General features: G+C 37.7%; 1 protein-coding gene across 1 annotated transcript in view; it reads left to right on the forward strand.

Moving 5' to 3' along the window:
* Positions 1–3,093: 3,093 nt before the first annotated feature.
* The window catches only part of RIT2 (Ras-like without CAAX 2), a 42,011-nt gene continuing 19,364 nt past the window's right edge, over positions 3,094–25,740 (forward strand). Inside the window, exons 1-2 of the mRNA XM_010087007.1 lie at positions 3,094–3,148; positions 23,251–23,324. Coding sequence (XP_010085309.1) covers positions 3,094–3,148; positions 23,251–23,324 — 129 coding nt within the window. The remainder of the gene's footprint in view (positions 3,149–23,250; positions 23,325–25,740) is intronic.

Here is a 25,740-nt window from a genome sequence, read left to right on the forward strand (position 1 = left end):
GAGTGGGTCCAGAGGAGGCCATGAAGATGGCCAGAGGCTGGAGCACCTCCCGTACAAGGACAGGCTGAGAGAGTTGGGGTTGTTCAGTCTGGAGAAGAGAAGGCTCCAGGGAGACCTTCCAGCAGCCTTCCAGTGCTGAAAGGGGGCTACAGGAGAGATGGGGAGGGGCTCTTGATCAGGGGGTGTGCGATAGGATGAGGAGTAATGGTTTTAAGCTGAAAGTGGGTAGATTTACATAAGATATTAGGAAGAAATGTTTTCCTGTGAGGGTGGTGAGGCGCTGGAAGATGTTGCCCAGAGAAGCTGTGGATGCCCCATCCCTGGAGGGGTTCAAGGCCAGGCTGGATGGGGCTTTGAGCAACCTGGGCTAGTGGGAGGTGTCCCGGCCCATGGCAGGGGGGTTGTAACTAGATGATCTTTAAGGTCCTTTCCAACCCAAACCATTCTACGATTCTATGATTCTATGAAATTCTAAACTTCTCCAGATTAATTTTATGTATGGCTAAATCAGCTCATGTAGAGCTCTGGCCTGAAACTAGTATTACACATATGCAAGTCAGTATTGTACTTGACTTTACAAGACATAAATTCCTCCTCAGGTTTGCTTCTAAAGCAATGTGTGCACCCTAGGTGAAAGTTTTGACGATGCATATTGACACAAACAGAGTGGTCTGGGAGGTGTAAATTTTACACATTACACAGAATTCTACACATTTACAGTAGAAAATTATTCTGTCCTGTTAGATACCGTGGATTTAATGAGGATATAGGTGTTTTATTGATTTATCATTGTCTCAAGAGAGAGGAAAAATTTTACCGTGAGTTTTGGGTATCCTCTGAAAATTTCTGTTTCAGTTGTAACACCAGGTTTTGTGATGCAGGCGTGGCTCCAAGAGGGAACAGAACAACAGAACAAGATCAGATACAGAGTAGTTTGCTTTTTTAAGAAAAAGTTTGGCAAGAAAAAGCAGCAGGTAGTGAAATACATTGAATTAATTTGTGGTATGTGCCCTCAGAAAGCTCAAAATGTGTAGGCATGAACTGTATGAACAGCATCTCTGCTAGCTGCCTCTGCTTCTCAAAGCAAACTAGGCAGCTCACATTAGGCATCAATTTATTCTTCATAAACCACTAACAGTTATCAGATGGAGGTGCCTAAAAATCTGTCGTGATTAAAAAAACAGGTGTCCTGGAAATGAAAGTGTCCAAACATAGACAGTACTTAGAAGTAATGCATCTGACAACAGATAATACAGAAGACACGAGTGTCACTACACACAGATTTATTCCCCTACAATATGTATAGACTGAATGAGCTTTTTTACACAGTTACCCTCTCTGGGTTACTATGAATTTATAATGCTGCTTCTTAACATTTATATTTGTCTACACTAAAGATGCAATAATTTATTAACATGGTAATAAATGTTTAATACTCCTTGTCTGTATCATTTTGTAAAAGTATCTCCTTGACCCTCTGATTCTTGAAAATATAAGGAGGACAAACATTAAACTAAAACAAAACTGTTTAAAAATGGGTGTATTTGTATGCAGAATTTTTAAAATGTCACATTTTTTGTTCATAACTTCTGCTATTGAAGGTAGCTGAAATATTCAATACGTAAGGCAGAATCTCATGCTTGATATAACATGTTGTGACTGACAGTTATCATTATCATGCGGGTGGGGTACTTTTTCTAAACAGATTTCCACAAAGCGACTATAGAGGAATTTGAATGCAAGCACTAAAAAAACATGAAAAAAATAAAATAATGAAATTGGCTTAAAAATCAAGCAATATTTTTTAAAAAAATCTGTTAGGTGGTATATTTTTTTCTTCTTCTGTTCAGTTATAATTCACCTATTGCACTTCTGAAGGTTTTTATTCACAGCTCTCAGTGTTAGGTAGATACCCTTACTTTTCAAATGAGCTGAGAATCAAACTCCACAGGAGAAATAACAAAAATAACATAACTTCCCATGTTGTTCTGATAACTGATGGTATTCCTGTGACTGCTGAAAACCCAAGCCTTCTTTAGCTGTTATTCAAAGTCCATGAACTTTAGAAGTCATGTTGGAAACGTACAGTTGGACAGGTGTCGTGGTTTAACCCCAGTGGGCAATAAACACCACACAGTCACTCACTCACCCCCCAATGGGATGTGGGAGAGACTCAGAAGAATAAACATGGGTTGAGATAAAGACAGTTTAATGGGTAAAGCAAAAGCTGCATGCACAAACAAAGCAAAACAAGGAATTCATTCATGGCTTCCTGTTGCCAGGCAGGTATTCAGCCACCTCCAGGAAAGCGGGGCTCCATCTCATGTAATGGTTACTTGGGAAAACAAATGCCATGAGACTGTATGTACCCCCTTCCTTCTTTCTTCCCCAAGCTTTATATGCTGAGGATGACATCATATGGTATGGAATATCCCTTTGGTCAGTTGGTCTTTTCATCTATCCTGGCCAAAACCAGCACAACATGATATGAATGCTTCTGGTTTTCTACATAAATTGGAATTTCACTTCCAGAGTTTCCCCTGTTCCAAAGGATGCAAAGCAATATTCATCTGTAAAACAGACTGTTCAGAAGAAACCAAGATCTTTGGGGGTTGATAGAAGCATTTATCTGCTGCATCCAGTTTAATGAGTTAGGTATTCCTAAAATGCATCAGCAATCAAATCAGGTACTGCAGCTAGTGGCATTTTGTAACATCATGAAAAGTTTTATGAGTCAGCCTTGTAAATTATATTCTGTTTTCTTCATGGCAATTTTCATCTGTATACAATATCAGGTTAACAATATTTACCAAGTGTTAAAAAGATGTTACATTTTAATACAGCAATTGATAAAATGTTGCTTAAAAAGGAAGAAATTAAGACAAGTAATTAATTTTGATTCATATTTTTTCCATTTAGCCATTTTTAACTATCACTGTAGTATCAGTGCATTCTTGCAGCTGTAGACACAGACTTTTGACTCACTTTCTAAGCTGATACTTGGATGAGTGAATTCTCTCCATGTTCTTTTCCCACTTATGGTTTAAAGACAGTAATATCATTCTTTTTTCTTTGTCTTTCTCCTCTCCAGCAATGACAATGCAATTCATAAGCCATCGGTTCCCTGAGTATCATGATCCAACTATAGGTGAGTAGAGATTATTCTTCATCCTTTTCAATCCTTCTGCCTATTCAAGATTGCCATACAGGGAGAAGTTGCTCCTAAATAGCACTTAGATAGAAGCCTGATTTATAAACTTTAGAATAAACTTTAATTTTGTAATGACAAAATTGTGTCATAGTCATACTATAGGTACTTCTTCCTGAAATGCTTTGTACAAAATCTCCTTCAACAACAGATTTGTGGCTTCATGCTCTATAACTATTTATGTCAGTGCAATTATAATCACAGCATGTATTAAAAAAAAAGTTAGAAGATAGAAAGCAGACTTTCAAAATACTAAAATAATGTAAAAACTCCAATTCAGACTGTGTTTTTAAAAGTTTTATTATTTTAGTTTTGTGGGGTTTTTTTTCGTTATTAAACTCTTAGTTGACCTTCTTTAGAAAAATCAAGTGACTACTGAACTTCCTATATTAGAGTTGTGCTCTGGGATCACATAACTCTACTAACTCCGTGGGTTTTACCTGTATTATAAACTTAAATAATGATAAATATTCACATATATCTACAATCACTGAAATACGATTTAGATGCTGACTGTTGCATGACTATATGGCTGGAGTACAATGAGACAGTCTGAGCTGGAAGAGAGATCTGGGATGAATTCTGGTTGGCTGAATTTCTATATCTAAAATAGTGTAATTTAAAAAGCCTGTGGCAAGAATTGCATCTCATTAAAACATTGCAGATGTTTTGTCTTCTGACTACAGGAGAACATTGGCATAGTTTGGCCAGAGAGGTTGTGGAGTCTGCATCCTCGGAGATACTCAAAACTGTATAGACAATCCTGGGCAGCCTGTTCTAGGTAGTCCTGCTCAAGTAGGGGTTTAGATTAGATGACCTTCAGAGGTCCCTGACTCTGTGACCCTACGATATCAAGAATGGTTGTCAAAAGACTTCTTTCCTTGTTGTTGAGTATCTTTTGGGCACTGCTATAACTATTAATATGAATGAATGTAGTAAAAAAGTCTGTGACATTGAGGTAGAAATCAGCAGAACTGAATGTTCATTTATATTAGAGTGGCTTTATTAGTTAGTTTTACTTCTGCTAAAAAAACCCTTGCATTTATAGGGACTATCTGTATGTAATACTTAGTTATACCTAGGCGAAGGTGGAAGAATCTGGGTCTGATAAGTAGGAGGCACAAAAAATATAACATTTACAAAGATTGCTCTGAAAAAAAAAAAAAAAGTTTTCCAACCCACTCAGCCAAGACAATTTCTATTATCTTTGAAATTTTAAAATATTTCAAACCCAGGTTTAATCTCTATAAAATTACTGCACTGTGTAGTAGAACAGCTAATGGTAGTATTTACTTTTAACTTGTTGTTTCTAAAATATTCCACATTTCCTGGATATTACTCATGGTAAACTGTGGTTTTTTAAAGGTGAAAAAAAAAAAAAAAAAGGACGTGCAAACTCTTAATGCCACTACCAATTTTATAACCATTACAAATATTGCAAAATAAAAAATGAGGTGTGTTAACTGTAAGGAAGGGGAAACTACAATGAATTGCTATAAAATCATTTGTTGCACCCAGAAAAAAAAAAAAATCATTAGATCCAATTGGAAAAGAGGAACATTAGTAGTTACTGACACCATTAGGTTATGTACATACCCCTGTCTTTATTATTAACTATCCACCTGCCATATGTGTTTATGCATACATTGCATCTTGTCATAATCTTAATTTATTGGTCTCTAGACACTACCACAACATGAATAATAGATAATCATGAAGAGAAGGAAAGTTTATGATGCATTATAAATAGATACTGCAGGAAAAAAAAAGGATGAAGGTCTCCTTGAGTAAGAGACAGCTTCTGCTTGGTAAAACCAACTCTCTAAACAGGAAAAGAGAAAGGGAGATAGACAACAGAAAAATTAAATACTGAATTTGAAAGCACAGCTGGTGAGAGGCAGAACTGGAAGAATGGCACTGAGTTTTATTTGTTCAGCCCTTCTTGCCTCTCAGAACATGCTGACGACATCCTGAGGAAAGCTTATTTTTGTTCATGTTCTAAAACACAACTGAACAGCCAAGTATAATCTTGGACTAAATATGTATGTTTCCTCTTTGGTAGATTTGTGGTATGACCCCTCAAAATTGGACAAAACCTAAAAAACAAATAGAAGGAATAATTTGTTATCTGAACAAATATTTTTAAAAAATCTCAGTACACTGAAAAAGTTTATACTGTTGAGATGGTTTTTACTACTTTTGAGCCCCTCTGGTTTCTGATCATAGAATTCATCTCCTTTTTTTTTTTTTTTTTTTTGTACATTCACTAGTAGGCATATTTTAACTGTTTCCTATCTGTCTAATAAAATATTACAGTTCTAGAGAATTTTCTGGGTTGTCATTAAGAAAGGTGATTCAGACTGAGCACATCCAGGGCCAAGGCTGTGCTGATACGAGGAGCTGCCTGAGGGGAGGTCTTTCCTCAAAGGCTGGAAGGGACAAGCCATAAACAGATGCTTTGTGTCATGGGGAGGTTATCATGTTGGGGCAGAACATTCACCCATCTAGTCAGAGTTTCGCTTCTCACAGCAACCCAGCAGCAGACAATGAGGAAAGAAAAATAAAAGAGGACACATATGAAACGCACCTTCAGTCTGGCAGAGTGGTGAAGCAGAAAATTGAATGTAGCTTTTCAGCTATGTCTGAGATTGCGGCTCTCCCTCAATATCAATGTAGAGCCTTTCTTTTGTGTTGTACATTTTAGGGCACTTTCATTCCTCAGCAATTTGTATCCTGCTTACAGAACTCATGAGCTGTCCTGAACTTCTCTGGGTACACTGACCTCAGATTTTACTGTAATTCTTTGTAAACAAGGCATTCTTCCTACCCGTGATTGTGTTTGTCTTTGGGCATTTAGAGGAACAGTAGTTTCCATAGGTGTCACTGAGAGGGTGATTTTCTATAGAAATAACAAAAAAAGTTCTATGATGTGTTTGAATGATAATCCATGGATTTTCGGTATTAACCAACCTGCTTGAGTCTACTGTATTCCAGTTGAGCTTTAAGGTAAGGTCTACTGTTTCTTTTGCTTTACATAGACATAACAATCTAATAAACACCTACATAGTTTTCCTAATTTTCTTGCAGTAACAACTCTATTCTCTCTGTTTTCTATGGTGTGAAATTGTGACAATAGCTACCATGACACTACAGTGTGCAAATTTAGTCATCATTTAAGCAGGTAGTGCAGACAGAATTGTTACTCCATCCTTGTGTTTGATGGGGCTTTTTCTAAGAGCTGTCCTAATAGAAAAGAGGGGATGGAGAACTGTAAAATGGAGGGGCCTTTGTTAAGAACATCATTGTCTTTTAAATCCCAGAAATCTACCACTTTCAGTTTTACAGGCAAGACTTTAATGATCCCTGGGGCTACTAAATGTTTATAATACCTTTGTCTATTTTAAGTTTCATTGTCCATCTTAAGCGTTGGGATGGGAGTACAATAATAGTTCCAACTGGTTTTTATTTATGTAGACTCTAGTGAAATATATTTACATTTAGGTAAAGAAGACGGGACAACAAACCATTCCCAAAGCACATGAGCATAGGACTGATGTAATCTGATTGATATTCTAGTTGAAAAGCAGAACCAAACCGCATTCATTCTGTACAAAAGATCCACAAAACCATCTTGTGTGATCAGTTAGAACACATAAAATGCCTGAGACAAGGAACTTACAATAGTTTCTCTTTTGACTTAAAAGTAAATAGCTGCCGACAGGTTTTCATATTTATTTCATAAAAGCCCAAATATTTTCAATTCTAAGAAAGGTTTGATTCTTTTGGTATAAAGAACATATTTCATGTCCTGACCTGTTCCTTGCTACATAAAAGCATACCCATGGGCAAATTACTTTTTTATTTCTGCTTCTTTTGTTTTTATTTTATACTTAATCTGTAAACAGGCAAGACAGTGAGCTTTAAGGGGAGTCTAAACATTAGACTATATTTCTCTTTTGTCTCGTCCAACATGAGGCTACATTGAAAATTGCTTACTGGTACTGACCAAAGAATACAGAGGAGCCCATTCACTTCAATATGCTGCCAAATATTCTTCCCCTTCCCACTTCTTCTTCCCTCCAAAAACAAAGGAATTCATCCTAAACATTGTGGAGTAATAATCACGTATCTTTAAAAGTCTGGAGGCATTATTTTTCCTTTTTTTTTTTTTTTTTTTTTTTTGTGACAGTCCCTAGGAGAATGGATTTTCCCTATCATTCCTTTTCATTGTAGTTCCACATTATGTTACTAGTGTATTAGAGTTTTCTTTTTTTACAGTGACTCATATGTCTAACAATATAGTAGAAATACACAGTTCAAATACAATGGTACTTTGCACTTATGAATCTTTTCCTGTCATTCACTCACATTTTTTAAATATTACAGGGAATTTTCTTGATCACAGAAAGTTGCTGCTACTGTGAGATGATCCAGAATTTTTGTTAAAAGGATATTTCAGTTCCTGCATTAAGTGATACATGTGCTTGTAAATTTGTATGGCAAATACATATATTCTAAATATGTTAATTTTGATCTTAAAAGAGCTATGAAAATATATTTAGAATTGTTTACATGTTTTTCTTTCTATGTTTATAAGTTATAAAATGAATAGCTATACTTTTGAAGAATTCACAGGATGATGTGATGAATAGTCCAACATTTTTAAAATCCAAAACTTTGTTAAAGACTGATACAGGTTTATACGAGGAAAGAGGCAGATTTTTTTTGTTTGTTTTTGTAAGTGGTGCAGGTTTTTGATCAACAGGAATTTATTGAGAGAGGTCTTCTTAACAGTGTGGATCAGACATACAGTGTTAAATGATCAGAATAAATGGTCCCTTATGATGTATGAAACTGTCTTTTATTTTAGGTGGTTGTCTTAGTCTGGAAAACCCCATAAGATCTTGAGAAAACAAGACTGCAGACATTATTTACAGATATAAATAAATGTGCATACGCATAAATACACAAATAGATGTGTCAGTATTTGTTTAAAATATAAAGTAAACATTGATTAAAAAGTGAAATGCTACCTGAAGTGCTAATTTTAATGCTGTCACTTTGAGTTTAATTGCACTTCAACATAAAACAGGAATAATTACTATATTTTAGGCTTGTTGTAAACATTGCAGTTGAGAATTTTGAGTCAGAAACATTATTTTTGTAAATAAATGGGGTAGGGAAGGAGGAAATTTTTTTAGTATTAGACCATATGTGGGCAAAATTTCAGAAGCTAGCACTTCATGAAAACAAAACTATTTCAGCGTACATTTACTATTTAATTGTAGTCAACAATGGGAACAATTTCCAAGTGACAGTGGATGTGATCATTTTCTGGAACAAATGGATAAGAGCAATTTACGCTCTGTATGGTCTTTGGCAATATCACCGAGAGTTAATGCAAGTAGAGTGGCAGGAAAGGAAGCATGACATAGTGTAGCAAACTGGACAGCCTCCAAGATGCTCATTAACCATGTGACTAATCTTACAATGAATACATAATGCAAAAGAGATGCGAAAGCATCTTCCTGTTTCGGTGAGATATCACCGCATGAGATTCTGTCAAATGAGCAGTTAAGGGCATTAAGGCTGTGTCAATGTCACACTTTAATTGAAATTGGGTGTGGGATGGGAGGCACTTTAGCATTAAGCACATGAATTTCCATGAGGTTTCCCAACGAAGTAATGTATTCACATGCACCAAATAAAACACATTTAAACTCACCCTTAATAAGATGGTGGAAATGTGTGGGTGAGTTGGAGAAAAAAGATAAAATTTGACTGAAAATCTTCTAAGGTTGTATAATGCGTAGCAGAAAATGCCTGTGTTATAAGGAATATTATATGTATTTTCAAGTGCGATAGTGAAAAGGATAAAGCAAGGGAAAACTAATTCAGTAATGGCTGAGTGAAAGAAGACAAAGATGGGATACATCTAGTAGATCAAGAGAGGAGCATCTTGCCACAAAAGTATATTCAAACTCACTTTTAGGGTACAACATATTTCTAGATCATTTGTACTGCTTAGGGACATGGTTTAGTGAGTTAGGTGGTGTTGGGTTGGACTTGATGATCCTTGAGGTCTTTTCCAACCTTAATGATTCTATGATTCTATGATTCTATATGTATATGTGTATGCTCTGTCTCTAATTTCATTCTCATCCTAATTTTTCTATAGAAGATAAAGTATTTGTATTGAACTGAACAAGCCACAACTGAATTTGAACTCCAAAATTATTACTTTTAAAAAAAAATTAAATCATATGATCAATAGATAAATGGTCACAACCACCTTTCATTCATCGTTCTCCATACATTTATTAGCTTCATCTGAGACTGGATAAACAGTTCATCTAAAATGATCTGGAACCAGTAAAATTTGTCTCCAAAGACTGGAGACAAATACCTGGAGACAAATACCCTGAGACAAGGGTATTCAGACTGACTGTGCAGACATGGATAAGTTGCTCATGTTTGTGGTCCCTAATCATCATCATTTAAAATGAGAAATAGAGGATATGTAAGAATATTGGTGTATGTACTTGAATCATAATCTTAAACCTGTGTTTTATGATTAGTTTTCAGTTTTCTATCTGTTGGTGTTGTCTGCATTACACATCACATTAAGAGGGTAATACTCACTTTCAGTATAAAGCGTTTTGACTTATGTACTCAAAGAAGAACAAACAGAAACGATACCTACTATGTTAGGACTAAGCCATACATTCAGACACCTAAATTACAATGTCTACATATGAGCTGTGTGTCTAGGTTCTGGTTTTGAGGGATTCAGGGAGATTTAGGTCTTTGCTCATTTCCCTTACCACAGGCTTAGAGAGCCATTTGAGATGTCCTACAGTATCCTGCTTGGGCTCAGGTTCCTGATTCAGAATGTTGTGGATCTCCCACAGGTCTTGTGTCATCATCATTGGGATGTGACACAGGATCTGTGGGCACCAGAGCAGAAAATCCAGTAGCAGAAAGCCAGGTAAGATTCCTGAGAGTATATCCAATAACAAGAGTTACGTGTGAGCAGCTGAATACAGTCTATACTTTCATTATTGTGTAAAGGGAATTTAGATGCCTACCTTGCATGTAGACACATATTTTGTAGCTGCCTAAATGTAGGCACCCGAATCTGAATTGTGGTACCTTCCCTGACAGCTCCTCAGAACAAGGGCCTTCACAGATTATCATGTTATCTTCTGGAGTGTCTGGATAAATGTCCTGCAGTGAAGGAAGGAAAATGCAGAATCCTTGTTAAGGTGGCAAAATACAGAGGAACACTAGCAAATGTCTGGCAGCACAGGTGCTTCCACTGTAAGATAAAAAAAACCCCACATGAATAGAAAAGGAGGGAGTAGTTTTAAGAAATCAAGAATCCTAGAAGTGCTTAAGCTGCTTAGTTAGTTTGTAATTCAATGAGGCAACAAAATACCTTCTGCCTAGTGTTGTTATTATATTCTGCCATGAAGGGGTATAGAAACTGTTTAAAGCCATGGAGAACAGAGACTGGAAAATCATAGCAGACATTTCTCTCTGTGATGGAAACAATTTGATTAAAAAAAAAAAAAAAAATCCCATTTTTCCTGGAAATAACTTTTTTGAAAGATGGCAGTTTTCCTCTAAAGAGCAGATTAATGACACCTGAGTCATATGTCAACATTTCAGTCTGAGCTACATCCTCTAACTTGGATGTGTTTTCAGCTCAAGATGAGCTTTGACTCTTTGACCCTTCCTCTGTCGAGAATTTCAGTGTTGTCCTCCTTAATGAAACAATCTGGCCCCATTCTAAGTATGCAGTGTTACTCAGATTCATGATCTCTAGCTCTGCTGTTAAACTTTCTTTCTTGTGACTTTGCTTTGATAAGCCATTTATTCAGTCTTAAACAGTTTGCAGACTTCACATAAGAAGGCTTCACAGCAGTCATTTCTCCCTATCATCTCACCAAACACTTGCGCAGAGGTTGGAGGTTAATCAGAACGTCTTGATGAGCATTTACCCTAAATAATGAACAAGGAACGATACATGAACTATCACCTGCTAGGAACAGACTTTGGAGTTTCTGCAACAGCCTGTAGTTTCATGAGATGAGATGAGCCAAATCTAACAACTCATTTGTGTGGAAAAGAAGGGAGTCCCACTCTTCATCTCTGCCCTTCTCCCAGCCTCATTGGTGCTCTAGCATTCATTGGACAACTTTGAAGACTGATTCAAGAGGAATTCAGAAGAAAAACTAAGCCAGCCCAGCACAGAATAGTTGTCTACCAGGTTAGCGAGTTTAATGACTTTAATAAAAACAATTCAGAAAGCTCAAAAAGTGGCAAAAGGGATTGTGTAGAACCATGTACAACAGGAGTATAAATGGAGATGAAAGAGGAGAAAAGAGATCCTTTTCTTTCTGGACAGGCAAGATGTTAAAACCGAGTCAACCAGCTCATGTACAATCACTGTGAGATACCAGCCTGTGAGCCAAAGTTCCTTCCCAACTTCATCTCTGCTCTCGAAGAGAATCCAGATAATTATTTGTGTCAAAAACGTAGATGGATTCAAAAACCATTTAGGTAAACTGTTGGAGGAGAAAAAAATCCATCAAGGGCTGCTAAAAACAAAGATTCTGCTTCTGTCTCAGAAAGGTCATTGAGGTGCAAACAAGTGGAAGCTGAGAGAGTATGCCAAGCAAAAATCACTGAGTGGTATTACTTGGGCTATTGCTAAATCTCCGAAAGAGGGAAGTGGATTGGATGGACTGTTGATCTTCTATGGCTCTGCTTTTTGTATTCTCATTAGAAGCATTTACCTGTACTGAATGACCTTAACTGGTAGTCTGACCAGTGATCTGACTTCCTTTTCTCCCTTGTTTGAGAAAGAAGTAAAAAGATGAACAACTCTTTTTCTCAAAGCTCAACATCTACCTACCATGGCTGGATCAGGAGAGAAAAATCACTTCTCCTGTGTGTTGCCATGAGAGATCCATGCTGCATGTTCACACGCAAACCAGCACAAATACCACTTAACTGTTAATGGTTCATACCTACTATTATCTATCCTCCATTAACTCTCCTTGTGTTAGAAGTAAGATGTATTCCTGTCTTGGCCATCTTCTCTTCTCCACCGAGAATAGTGTCAGTGGAGGATTAAAGTACTTCCTAGACAGCTTCTAGTTTAACTGTATATCCGTTAAACAGAAAGAGAAGGAAAATAAACAAAAACTGTATAGAGGTATGCCCTTGTGGTTGCTATTCTTAAGCACTGTTTAGAGAGATTAAAATTTGGGAAGGAAAAAAAGCCTTTTCTCATAACTGTGACAATATCTGTGAAAAAACATTTCCATTATATATTTTTTAATAATAGTAATATTAATAATATTTATAATAATGAAACTATTTTATTAGAGTTCTCTCTTAATGATATCTACCATATTCAGAAAATAGAAAGAGTCAGCCAGGAATAGAAAACACTATTCTAATTTTTTAGGTTATTTAAACACAAAATAAACTTTTTTTTTTTTTTTTTTTTTAATATCAACTTCACACAAACTGAAGCACTATATCTCAGTGACTAGTGTGTTTGATTGGACTCAATCCAATGATCCTCACCTCCCCCTTCTTTGATTCACCTAATTGCTCCATCTAATAAACTGAGGCAGCAAAAGGAGTTGAAGAGTGACACTTCTTACCACAGAAGAGTTTACTCTCAGACCTAAGTTCTTTAGGCCTCCCTTCAGGCCTACAGTGATACTCCAAGCCCTGACCTATCATAGAAAACTGAGACAACATCTCCTTCTTAGGTTCTTAACTGCTGTAGGGTTTTTAGTAGTGTTTCATAGACACACTTTTGTTAGATTGAGACACTCTAAGCATAGAATCATGGAATCACAGAATGGTTTGGGTTGGAAAGGACCTTAAAAATCATCCAGTTCCACCCCCCTGCCATGGGCAGGGACATCTTGCACTAGACCAGGTTGCCCAAACCCTCACCCAGCCTGGCCTTGAACACCTCCAGGGATGTGGGGATCCAGGATTCCGGGGGAATCAGCTCCTAGTCTATAGATCCTGACTGGGTGAAAGGGTGAGCAAGTGTCCATTTGGAGGGCAACATGAGGTCAGGAGAGTTTTTATTTTTGTCCAGAGCTATAAAACACAGTGAAGTCACATGCAGGTTGTGGTTTCTAATTCATAACAGAAATGTACTTAAGTTCTAGAACAGGATACATTTTGCCCTAACTTCTGCATCTCAAGTTAGTCAGATGAATAAAGGTCTCTAATATGAAATACCATAAAGAAAGCCTAGGTTGTTAGGGCTAAAGGGTGGAAAGTCATGTTATGTGGCAACTGAGGAGATTCAAAGTTCCTGGGAATTTGGTGACTGAAGTTGTAGTAAACCTAAGTCATTCTGTGGCTTTAGCCCAGTGGTTCTGTCACAGGTATCACAACCCCCGCACAGTGGTGATAATAATGATGAAGATAATTAATTTAGAAGGAGCTGGAGTGAGACTTGCAACCTATAAATAAGATCACCAGTGGAAAACTTGCTTACGTATCCCCCAGTTGGTATATCTTGATTTGTAAAAACATTCATTAAATGATTTTTGACACTGGAAGAGCCACTTGTGCTATGGTTTCCTAGAGTGGATGATTCATCATGCTCAAATCAAGATTCTTCATCACAGGACAAATGTCTCCATTAACCTTTCTTTTGTGGAAGTGGCAGTCATCCCCACCTTACTAAATCACAGGCACCACCCATGTTAATAGCCCGGCAGATGCAGTCAACTTGTTAATTACTCCCCCTGAAACTACAAGAAGTGAAGTCATAGCTGTCAAATCCTCCCACTCAGCAGCACAATCACAGACTTGAAAGAGTGGTGAAATTGCTACCCGCTATTCTTGTTCCCCAAGATAAGGGCACTTGGACTTCGGTTAATTATCATGTTTTGATTAAACAGGAGTACTTTGTTCACTTTGTTCATGTACATCTTTGAAATGAATGACATTTTTCTGGAAGCAGAGAAAGTAATGATATGCTTTTATTAAATATTAGTAGTATTATCTATATTGAAAGTGGTTTCTAACAGCAAAGCAAGTGCTACAGCAAAGGTTTGCCTGAGTTTCCTTTAGCCCTGATTTGCAAAAATGCTAACAATCGTAAGAAATCATATTTTCTCTTCAAGAGCTGGTTCTGCGTATTTGTCACTCAAATAGTCTTATTCACATGGCTGGGACACTTTATAAGCAATATTTAGCCTGTTTGAAGGACTGTAGTATAAGGTCTGAAAAAGAGCTGAGCGAATTTTCTGGGCAGTAAGTCATATCCTTTGCAAGTGTTTATATAAATTTAGTCACATCTGTGCATGCTTGCAGATAAAAATAATAAATAGTGGCTTTGCTGATAAGGACATTTGCATCATGAATGATAGTTACTGTGCTGGGCCACATTATTCGTATAAATTTTGGTGGTCTTTTATCCAAACATCTGCTGTATCCCAGCCTCTCTGCAGAAGACCAGAGGAGGTGGCTATTCTACATCTAGAGGAATGCTACATTTCACTATAAGGTGTAATGTAAAAATGTGAACAGCTTCTCCATCCATTTGTCTATGGGAAAGAAGGAAGAGGGACATATTGTTTTCTAGACTTCATCTTGGTGATACGAATGGTAGTTAGAACTTGATCAGAACTCTTAACGATTCTGTTTCTCATGGTCTCTTTTGAACACGCATTTTGCTTTTATTGACAATTACATTTTAAGGGGGAAATGCATATCTGCAACTAGAAAATAAAATGTTGCAAATAGTAAAAAAATAATATATATTGTAGTAGTGTGAAAATAGCTTATGTTTCTGTAGCAGAAGACATTTGTGTTGAAATTTTTTTTTGTGTAATTTTCAATCTGCTCCTGCTCCTGAATTTTTCCAGGACTAAGTGAACAGTTTCACACACTGCAGGTGCTCCATATAGGGATTAATTTATGATACTCTCTTGTTGCACATTCAGATAATCTCAGTCTTACATGTCTCTCTGTGTTTGTGTATGTACATACCAATTCACAAACACGTAAAACCACATAAATATGTGTCTATGTCTAATCTCCCTGTAATGAAGAACATTACAGGAATGGATAAATATGAGTACTTGGTGCAGAAGGATCTGTTCACTTGTTGCATCAGAATATTGAGTTAGAACTGAAAAGAATTATGATGCATTCAAGTCAATAGTGCAAAAATGTTCACTGTATGGAGGGCAAGTATTAGTGGGTGAGATGTTTCTTGTAGTCAGTATTGCTATAAATGGTGGATGACTTTGATTTTTTTCTGTGGAGCATTTGCTACCATGAATGCAGATTGAAGGCGTTATGTTCACATATGCTGTCATGATTTATTTGCACCATATAAAAATTTGAGCCCTGATGACAGAGATCTGACTGTGTGCAAGGTGCTGTATGACCAGAGAATGTAGCAATGATTTTACCTTGCTGGCCGCTTAGGTCTCACAGTTCTTACCTTCTTTTTCTGAAAATGGATATCTTATCTTGAATTTTCTGTTATGCATTGTGCTTTGTGTCCTTCTTCATGAGTACATGTAGATTAAATCTAAGATGAAAGAGAGCAGATTTAGATGAGATATCAGAAGAATTGTTTCCCTGTGCGGGGGGTGAGGCACTGGCCCAGGTTGCCCAGAGAAGCTGTGGATGCCCCATCCCTGGAGGTGTTCAAGGCCAGGCTGGATGAGGCTTTGAGCAACCTGGGCTGGTGGGAGGTGTCCCTGCCCATGGCAGGGGGGTGGAACTACATGGTCTTTAAGGTCCCTTCCAACCCAAACCATTCTGTGATTCTATGATTCTGTGAAAACCTCTGCCATGCAACACTTTGCACAACAAAATTACTCTTAATTTTTGTTCTTCTTGAAAACCACCCAGGCAATGGTCTCCTTTTCCAACAGGTTTTTTAGTAAACATCATGGTAATGAGGACCCAATGGGAGAAGACAAACCAGATTTAAGTGATGTAAAGTTCAGTTCACTCATATTTTAGCTCACACAGAACTTTTTAGAGATAATGCTTCTTTTTGTATCTATCACACGCTAAGTGAGATTAAGTTGCTTTTTCTTCCTCTGCTTTTCAGCAGAGAGTGAAAGGGTACCACAGTAATGAAATTGCAAGCTGACGTTGAAGAACATGTCCTTGTGCACATCTATAGGTACAACTGGGAAAAAAAAAAAAAAAAAAAAAAAGAAAACAACAAGACAACCAAGAAGACAGAAAGTGCAATCGATAACCCATTTCCCAATTTGGAAGGCACTGAGTACATTTCAGGCCACCAAGAAAGCTACTGTGTAAGTACCCAATGCTGAACATCAATCAGGCTCCTTGAGCAGCTGTGTGTTATCAGTCTTGCCTCGCAGAGCACAGATCTGAAACATTAGGCAGCCCAACAAGAGGGAGAAACTTAATTTGAGAGCAGCTGTTTTAAGACAGATACATAATGGCATTAAAAGAGGAGCACTGTGGTGAGGTGAGAAGCAAACAGAATGCCCATTAGGCTGAAGAAGCTTTTACTTTTATTATTGTAACCAGATGCAGATGGAATATGGTGAATGGCAGCCAGGGCCAAAGTTAGGAAAGGAGTGAGGCAGGAGCATGACAATGAAGTTGGCTCAGTTAAAAACTACCAACCATAAGTACTAAGACTGCATGGGATTTAGAATCATAGAATCATAGAATAGTTTGGGTTGGGAGGGACCTTAGAGATCATTGAGTTCCAACCCCCCTGCCATGGGCAGGGACACCTCCCACCAGCCCAGGTTGCTCAAAGCCTCATCCAGCCTGGCCTTGAACCCCTCCAGGGATGGGGCATCCACAGCTTCTCTGGGCAACCTGGGACACTGCCTCACTACCCGCACAGGAAAAATTTTCTTCCTGGAAATGGGTTTTACTGGGCCTAAACTCAAATCTTGACTATATTGTAATGATTCTGGATTCTCAACAGGTAATTCGAGCCCTGTCCCCCTCCAGATACGTAGGCACCACTTTTCATTGATGACAGCAGGATTAAGTGCAGAGGTTTATTTGAGGATCTGGGCATAGTCTAGTTACACTTCTGTTTTCCACTGAAGATCTAAGCATTGCTTATTTCATAGGACAAAATTAACTAAAAGTTACGAGCTGTTCTGGTCTTTCATTTTCAAGCTTATAGATTAGCAGTACCTGGTTGTATTGCTATTTGCTTCCTTACTCTTTGAAATCAGGAATTAGCTTATGAGCACTCCAGGATTTGTTTTTATGTGCCACTGGAAGTGCAGGAAACTCTAAAACAGAACACGGCAATTGTTAAGAACATGTCATAATGCTGAACAAAGGCTAAATAAAGGAAACAAAGAATTGCATATCCAATTGAAATTAATAAGGAGAGTTGGAATGTACAACAGTAGTATGCATTTGAATTTAGCAAGGCCCTTTGAAAACAACATCACAGAATCTTTTCTGAAGACATATGTGGCCAAGACCTTGGTTTATTATCTTATCTGAAAATATGCTTATGGTAATTTGAATGCTAAAATGAAAACTGAGAGATAGAAAGCACTGTGTTTCTCATCATGCAACTGAATCTATAATGAATAAATGTATGAATTCCTTTTACGATAAGCACTTAACATGACTAATGCTTTGTTTTTTCTCAGATTATTTTAATTTTCTCAAGGCCTACACTATAGTCTTGTTATAAGAATAAGGCCAGCAGAGAGGTACTATCGGGATTAAATGCATCATTACTTACCTGCTTCTCTTTCATAGAAACAGCAGAGATGTTCAAAGTGTGTGGTAACTGAAGAAAGAGTTTCTGTCTGTGGGTTTGGAAAGGCGGAGGTAATTTTTCCTCTGTTCTGCAAACCATCATCAAGATTCTTCTGCCTGCAATTATGTTTTGTGTTACTGTCACTTACATAGGCAGGAACTGGCAACTTGTGCTGTTAACATAAAACTGAGCAAAACAAGAAAGATATGACAAATACCTGAAAGCTAAACAAATGACAGCATAATGGTAAACACAGTTCAACAGTGAGAAGGAAAAAGCAGCAGTACTGGAAAAAATAATCTGAATTATCATTAATTGCTGGTATAATGTAGAGTTACGTAACACGAGGCTGAAATGGAAGTGGGATATTTAAGTATCATAACTACTAGTCTGGTGCTAATTTTCCTACTCACCTTATTTTAAAGGATACTGCTATCTATGTGAGTATTTACAGAATAAAAGTCTATCAAATAGGTCAGTTCTACTATTCTGAGCCATTCACTGTGTATCATGTGTGCACAGCTCATAGGAAGGCATCCTCTGTGAGTTGGTGTCCTTGTCTGCAAAATGTTGATAGCAATGCTCATCCAAACTACAAAACACTCGTACTCCACAAGAATAATTATATACTAAGCAAAATTGTAAGACTGATGTATTTTGATGGGCAATTCCTATGGTATGCATATTTCTGTCTCAAATAGACAGAGTTTACATCACAGAATCACAGAATCATGTAGTAGTTGGTACAGTGGTTTAACCCTCTGTTCATGCACACTCTTTTTATTTAAAAATTCCTTGTTGTAAATAGAAACAGCACTCATCCAGCCAAAGACTCATGATCATCCTGCATTCTGGAGCATCTCTGGATTAAAACATGTATGTAGCAGATAATCTAAGCACATCAAGAGCTGGGTCTCCTGCTGCCTCTTTGGCACACAGGGAGAACAAGAGGCAGAACTCCAGGTGTGGCTGACAACTGAGCTTGGACTTCATTCTGCTGGTTTGGCACCTCCTTAGCCAAATAAAACAGCTTTTGGCTCATCTACATATGTGAGAATCTGATTGGTTTTAATGGCAATTGATAGTGTATAAGACAGAGAAGAAGAGAGACTATTTATTTAGAAGGTGTATAAGCAGAATTAACAAATGGAAGAAAGAAGCAGCTGACCTATATTTCAGGGACTGGAACATGTCTGTAATGCAGATGAAAAGCCCTTTCCATCTCCCCTGTAAATTGTACACCATCCAAATCTATTTGTCATGAAGCAGTTACCTGCTCATAGCTGAAAAGAAGTGCTTTGATATATTTTTTATGAATCTAGCTTCTCCAGTGCTAAGATAACTGATCGCAACACAACCTTGCATTAATTACTGTACTTCTGTCTACCGAGTGATGTCCTATAAAAAAGGAAAGCTGAAAAAAAAGCATGTAGTCATTTTACAAAAAAAAAAAAAAAGCGCCATGTAACAAAAGGCTTAAGGTTTTTTTTTTTTTTTCTTTCATAGTACTGCAAAAGACAATCAAACAATTAAGTAAAAAAAAACAGTTAAAAAGCGGCTTTTGAAAAAGCATATTTTCTTGGTTTAAATGAGATATGCAGTAAAGCAGGAAAGAAATAGTAATAAAAAAGAATAGGTGCCATTCAGAAAACAGCTGGAGCTCTATTTGTTTTTTTCCCACTCTGGAAAACAGTAAATGGTCAGAAATAATTCAAGCTCAGTAGTGTAATTTTTTAAGCTGAAATTTTTGTCTATTTTCTATTTTAAAAAACACATATTACATATGGAAGAGAAGATAATAATATCTATAAAAATAAGTTTTGCCAGATATTTTATGTATCCAGTTCCTGTGTTCATATATTCATTATTCTACAGATTGTAAGGATGCAGGAGTTTTTATTTCATTTTTCTCTTTGGAACCTACGAAATGTTCATTGTTGCAGTCAGCAATATCAATAAACTCCATCCACAACTTTTTCTTATAATATCCTACCCTTTGGCTGCTTTTTTGCCTAAACCAAAAGCTGACACTTTACAGTTAGCCTTACAGAAAAAGACCGACATTGAACTTAATATAAGGTATATTGTTGTTGCCTAGTTTATTTTCTGATGTCTGATTATTATTCTTGTCTCTTTTTTTGTCTTATTGCTTTACTGAAACAGCAGTTGGAGTTTGGCCTTTTGATAAATACCAGCCCTTAGAGCTCTAAGATGTAAAATCCAGATACACATGCCTTAGCAGCTCCCAATTAACTTTAAGGAGAACATTATATTAGTATTATAAATTAATTAGGTGAAAGACAATGTAATGTACTCAAACATTATAAATAGTGTAAATATACCAGACAGCATTTATAATAATGTGAATAATTTTTAATGAGAGGAGTTTAGACATAGAGTTTGCTCATGCTCCTGATGGAGACTTTTCTGCTTTGTTTTATATACACTCAGATGCTATTTCAGTGGAACATCTTCACTTCTGTTCTTCTCTGTCCACATATAAACAACATGTTCCTCCCAGATCTCAGGGTTACTGCTTCCTTAATGTGACCCTAATGTGACTAAAAAAGACTAGTCACTTAGTAGTCCCTTTTGAAATCCTTTAAGGAGCATGTATAAGACTCCAGGGTTTCCGCTTAGCATTATTGCTAGTAGTGAAACAAAAATAAGTTAACTGAGTCCAACATACAGACATATCCAACTCTTGATCTCTAGGAGGTTGTTTCTATTCACATAAGTGTCTCTGCACCATAGTAAAACAAAGATGTTTGTCTATGTCATCCCTAGGTGGCTCTGAGCAGCCTGGTTTAGTGATTGGTGGCCCTGCGTATGGCGGGGGGGTTGAAACTAGATGATCACTATGGTCCTTTTCAACCCAGGCCATTCTATGATTCTATGATTCTATGATTCTAAATCACCTCTATTTCCATTACTTCCTGAGATGAAATCTCAGTTTAAAAGTATTAATTGTAGACCAGCACTAAATGGTACAGTTCTTCCACTCTTAGTTTGTCTTCTTGGTCCATATGGCGTGAGATAGGAAACACGGTTTTCAGCTTATTCATGTTTTACCTCCTGCACTGGAAAAATTCATGATCCTAGTAGCCCAGGAGATGAGTGAATGCACAGGGTAAATGTAAAGATAGTGGCTTTCAAAGGACTGGGTGTGCTTGAGCATTAAGAAGATGATAGGTCACATATGGATGCTGTGATCTGATCTCTGGTATGGGGATGTTGCTCAAGATAGCAATTCCCTTGATAAGTATGGGCTTTAGGATTTCTGCTTAAATGAGCTCCACAAGAAAAGCAGGCATTAAATCTCCCAACTATTTTCCATTCAAATGCAGGTTGAGTATACCTCTTGTTATCCCACCCTAGATGAGGATATTTTTAAGCTTTTCTAAATTATCTATACTATCCTGTTTTTTAAAACTTTTTTTAAAACTCGGATTGCTTTAAGTGAAGAGAGAAATAGACCATGGCATATTGGTTTTGAACATCCAGCTGCGGACCCAAGAGTGCAAACCACATTTATGCAAGTCATATGTTAATTATATCTGCATGAGTGTAATGCAAATGGGCACCCACTTGCATGGAAATATATTAATAATACTTTATAGTATTAATAGAATTCATATGAAGGAAATACCATATTTGATTTTACGTATTTTTGTATTTTGTATTTCATTTTTTGTTAAGATAAAAAGACAAAAAAGGAAAAAAGATAAAAAGGCTACTTCACACATCATTGTCATGCCGTGATAGATTATTTAAACTGTAAGTAGCCTAATTCACTCTATATAGTCCCTCTTTGGCACACAGTTTCTGATTCAGCAATGCCTAGAAAGAGATCTATTGACCGAAACATATGCTGGTTGGAGTGCTCTGGCTTTCTCAGCAAGGCAATGTATCATACATTTAATTAAGCCTCTGGGTCATCCTAATATCAATGGGATTAGTTATTTGTTTAAAGCAAGCCTCAGTAATTCGCTGAATTGAGGCTTAAAAGAAGCAGAAGAGTCATGGAAATTACTGTACATGATTGTGTCACTGAAGATAGGCTGCCACTGACTGCGCAAGAGTGGGTTGAGTTGTGGCCATCCAGAATCCTTCATCCATATCTCAATGCTTTTTTCCTTTGGAAACCAAGTTTTTACTTGTTTTTATAAACTGTCATGTGATTCAAGATACAAAGGGTACAAACAGGACTGTCCTGGGAATTCCAGCTACCTGTAATACAATCCCACACTATAACCCAAATATTATCTCAAGAATCATTGAGGACCAAGTCCTGAGGGTCTTTGGCAGCCAAAGCTTGCAGGATGGAGTCATTGTACAAGGCCAGCCGTATGCTCATGATGTTTAATGACACTTCTCAGATGCACTAAACGCACTTGTCTTGTCTTCACACCTCAATGCACAGCCAAAGCTCTGCATCAGTCACCAAAACCACTCAGGCTGCTATGCATTATTGTTTAATTAAAAAACACAGATAACTTCCAAGACTATTTCAAGTATGAACATGGCCCGGTATCTAAGCTTTATTTAACCTTAGGAAGAAAATACAAATATTGAGAGAACAAAATTTAAATGTGAGGAAAACAGCTTAGGGAAATAGTAGTTCACCCTTTTTTGGTTTTCTCCTTCCAAATTTATCTTTACAAAATCATGTCTGCTAAGCACAGTTTTTCCCTGCTCCACCCCCAGCCATGATGAGTTTGAGGACACTGATTACAGAATGTGTTTTAAAAAATCCATTTGTGTCCTCTTCTGAGATATACAGAGGTCTAATTAGTTTCTCTGACATATCTGAGCCAGAAGCCCCCTTCAGCCACAGGGAGACCACCCCAGTAATTTAGACAATCTTTCGCTTGAAACTATTTGCTGGAAAAGCTCTGTGGAAGAGTGATTTTGGTAAGTAAAAACCACACTGTTGCATAGCACCAGCAAAACACCTCCAAAACTTTGTGACTTGAAAAACACCTATGGGCTGTGTTCTCCTTTTAAAGAGAGGCAAATTTACTTCTTTAATATTTTGAGGTGGTGTAATAGAGAAGACTAGATCACTCCCTTTTGCTAATACTTTGCAATGATGGTAGGATTTCAAAAAATGCCTTTTTGACTTGAAAGAAAGCCGAGTTAGGTCAGATTGAAGAGCTTTTGAAAAGCTTGCTCCAAACTAGCAGAGCTAATTCATTTTCGATTCTCTGAGCCACTCCTATGCTTAGTTGTACTGCACTGTGTTTTTCAGAGGATGCCTATAAAACTCAAGTCCGAATTGATGACGAACCAGCCTATTTGGACATTCTAGACACTGCTGGACAGGTAAGTAGTTTCCCAATGTCAACCACTCAATCAGAGTTAAACCCAAAGATTTTAACCTTAGATATACAGGTCACAGAGCTAGAAACAAGTTTCCTGATTCAAACATAAAAAGAGCAGTGGCAGAATAACATTGAAGAATTAACAAAGGAGAAGATTGAGAGTGCTTCAGTGGTACAGGATAACTTCAAAATCTGACCAGAAGAGACAAACAAATTTAATCAAGTAGGAGATGAAAGCTGTTTGTTTCCTCTTCTCTTGTATGCAAAAACATCTATCACCATCATGGAATGAACAAATGTTGTTGTTTGTCTTATGTGTTTCTCATTCTGTCCGCAGGTGGAGATCTGCTCCACCGTTACCTCCATGGCTGCAGGGGCACAGCTGCCTCACCATGGTCTGCACCACGGGGTGCAGGGGAACCTCTGCTCCAGTGCCTGGAGCACCTCCTTCCCTCTTTGTTCACTGAACTTTGTGTCTGCAGAGTTATTTCTCTCATATCCCACTCCTCTCTCTGTCCGCAATTGTTGTTGCACAGTAACTTTTCCCCTTCTTAAATATGTTATCCCAGAGGTTCTACCACTGTAAAGGACTATCCATGCTGTTCTGCAGAAACTGCAGCTGCCTGTCAAGGTTCCAGTGAGGCAAGGCCTTGTGATGTCTCAAAGCATTTTGGTTATAGACACTTAGTCCTCTCCCTTGATGATAAGAAGAAGCGAAGAATGCAATGAAGGCTTTCCTCCCTTCACTAACAAAGGACTTAGTCTTACAACAAAGCAGCAAACCCTTGCTGAATAAGGCCACTGCCTCTAGCTCGAAGGTGCCAGCAAGGCCAAAGTTAATCTAATACAGGGTCCGCAAGACCTCCAGCTCAATTGGCTGAAAGGGTTAATGCTACCCTTCCCCCTCTTGCACATGCCCAGAAAGATGGTTCTCCCCACGCTAATTAAGGAGACACTCCTCTCCGCTTCCTGTGCATTTGGGGAGACAACTCCATCTCTTCCTGTGATAATTGAAGAAAGTTAGGCAGAGACCTGAGAACTTTTGTCTATAAAAGGTGAATTAAGAAAGAGAAGGTGCGTTTGCACCCACCACCTGAGGACTACTGGGATGCTGACAGATTGATCGAAACCCACTCCCCTCACCCCCCAAGATGTTGACCCTCATCTCCAAGGATCCAAAGAGTGGTGAAAACCTTTCTCTCTCTCCTCTCCTTTTCCTTTCTTTTTCTCTTCAAGCATCTCTTGATCTCTCTCTTTGGCACATATGGCAACACCTTGTAAGGTTTATGCCAGCTCCTTTTGGGGCTTGTTTAGCAGGTTTTCCAAAGTTGTTCATCTTAGTACTGAAAAGTAATTGCAAGTTTTGTGAGCGATTGCAGGTTAAGTGATTGCAAGTTTCACAAGCGGTTGCGGGTTTCTGAGTATTGTTGGAGATTATGCTGACATTACCACATTGCTGTAAGATTTGGTGTTGTTGGTGGCTGGTAGTGTTGTAATGAATTGTCTTTACCAAGTAATTTGTTTTTCCTTTATAATTCTGTTACATTCCACATTTCATACCCCACATTTACATTTTTCCCTAAACAATTATATACATTAAAGTTATAAGCCAGTTTTAAATTCTTCGGTGTTGTCTCACCTTAATTTACCCCCAAGGGAATATACAGAATGTCTGCAAACACCACTCATCCCACCCAGGGTGGTTTTATGAGCTGGGTCACAACAACCACCATCGCTGATAGGCTTGGCCTTGGCCAGCAGTGGGAGTCAGCAGGCATTGGCTCTATCAGACATAAGGGAAGCTTCTGGCATCTTCTCACAGAAACCACCCCCACAGCCCCACCCGCTACCAAACCTTGCCACTAAAACCCAATACACATCTCAAAACATTTTTATTGTTTAATCAAAATGTTGCAGCTGTTTGATCTTTTCCTGAGGTATGCATCAGGTTCTGTTTGAAGGTTTTGGTAAGTTCATGAGTTTCCATAGTGTGTGTGAACCTTGTACATGAATGGGTCAGTCAACAGGGACAGTTAATCCTTAAAGTAAACAAACACAAAAAGATTTATGAAGTACGAGCCTGGAAACCTTGATCTCAGCTTCGCAAATGTCTGAATGCACCTTAGCTGAGCACTGCAAATCGTGGGGAATGCAGGCTGCTGCCAAGAATTGGAATAGCATCTAGTTATATAAGTTGAATGTAGTTCAGCGGGATTGTAGCATGAGTTTTACATGTGAATGAAATGTAGGCCAGTTTCAAAGTGAGCTCAACCCAGTTTCAGGAATCAAAAGATGCCCTGAATTATTCTTCCTTGACCCAAAATTTTACAGTCTCAGCAGTTAACCAGTGGCTTGCTACTGAATTTCATGTGAAAGTGTTTGAGTCTCCAGGAAATTTAAGCTCAATTTCAAGGCAA

This window comes from Pterocles gutturalis, unplaced genomic scaffold, assembly GCF_000699245.1.
Source record: "Pterocles gutturalis isolate BGI_N339 unplaced genomic scaffold, ASM69924v1 scaffold11901, whole genome shotgun sequence".
Taxonomy (NCBI): Eukaryota; Metazoa; Chordata; class Aves; order Pterocliformes; family Pteroclidae; genus Pterocles; species Pterocles gutturalis.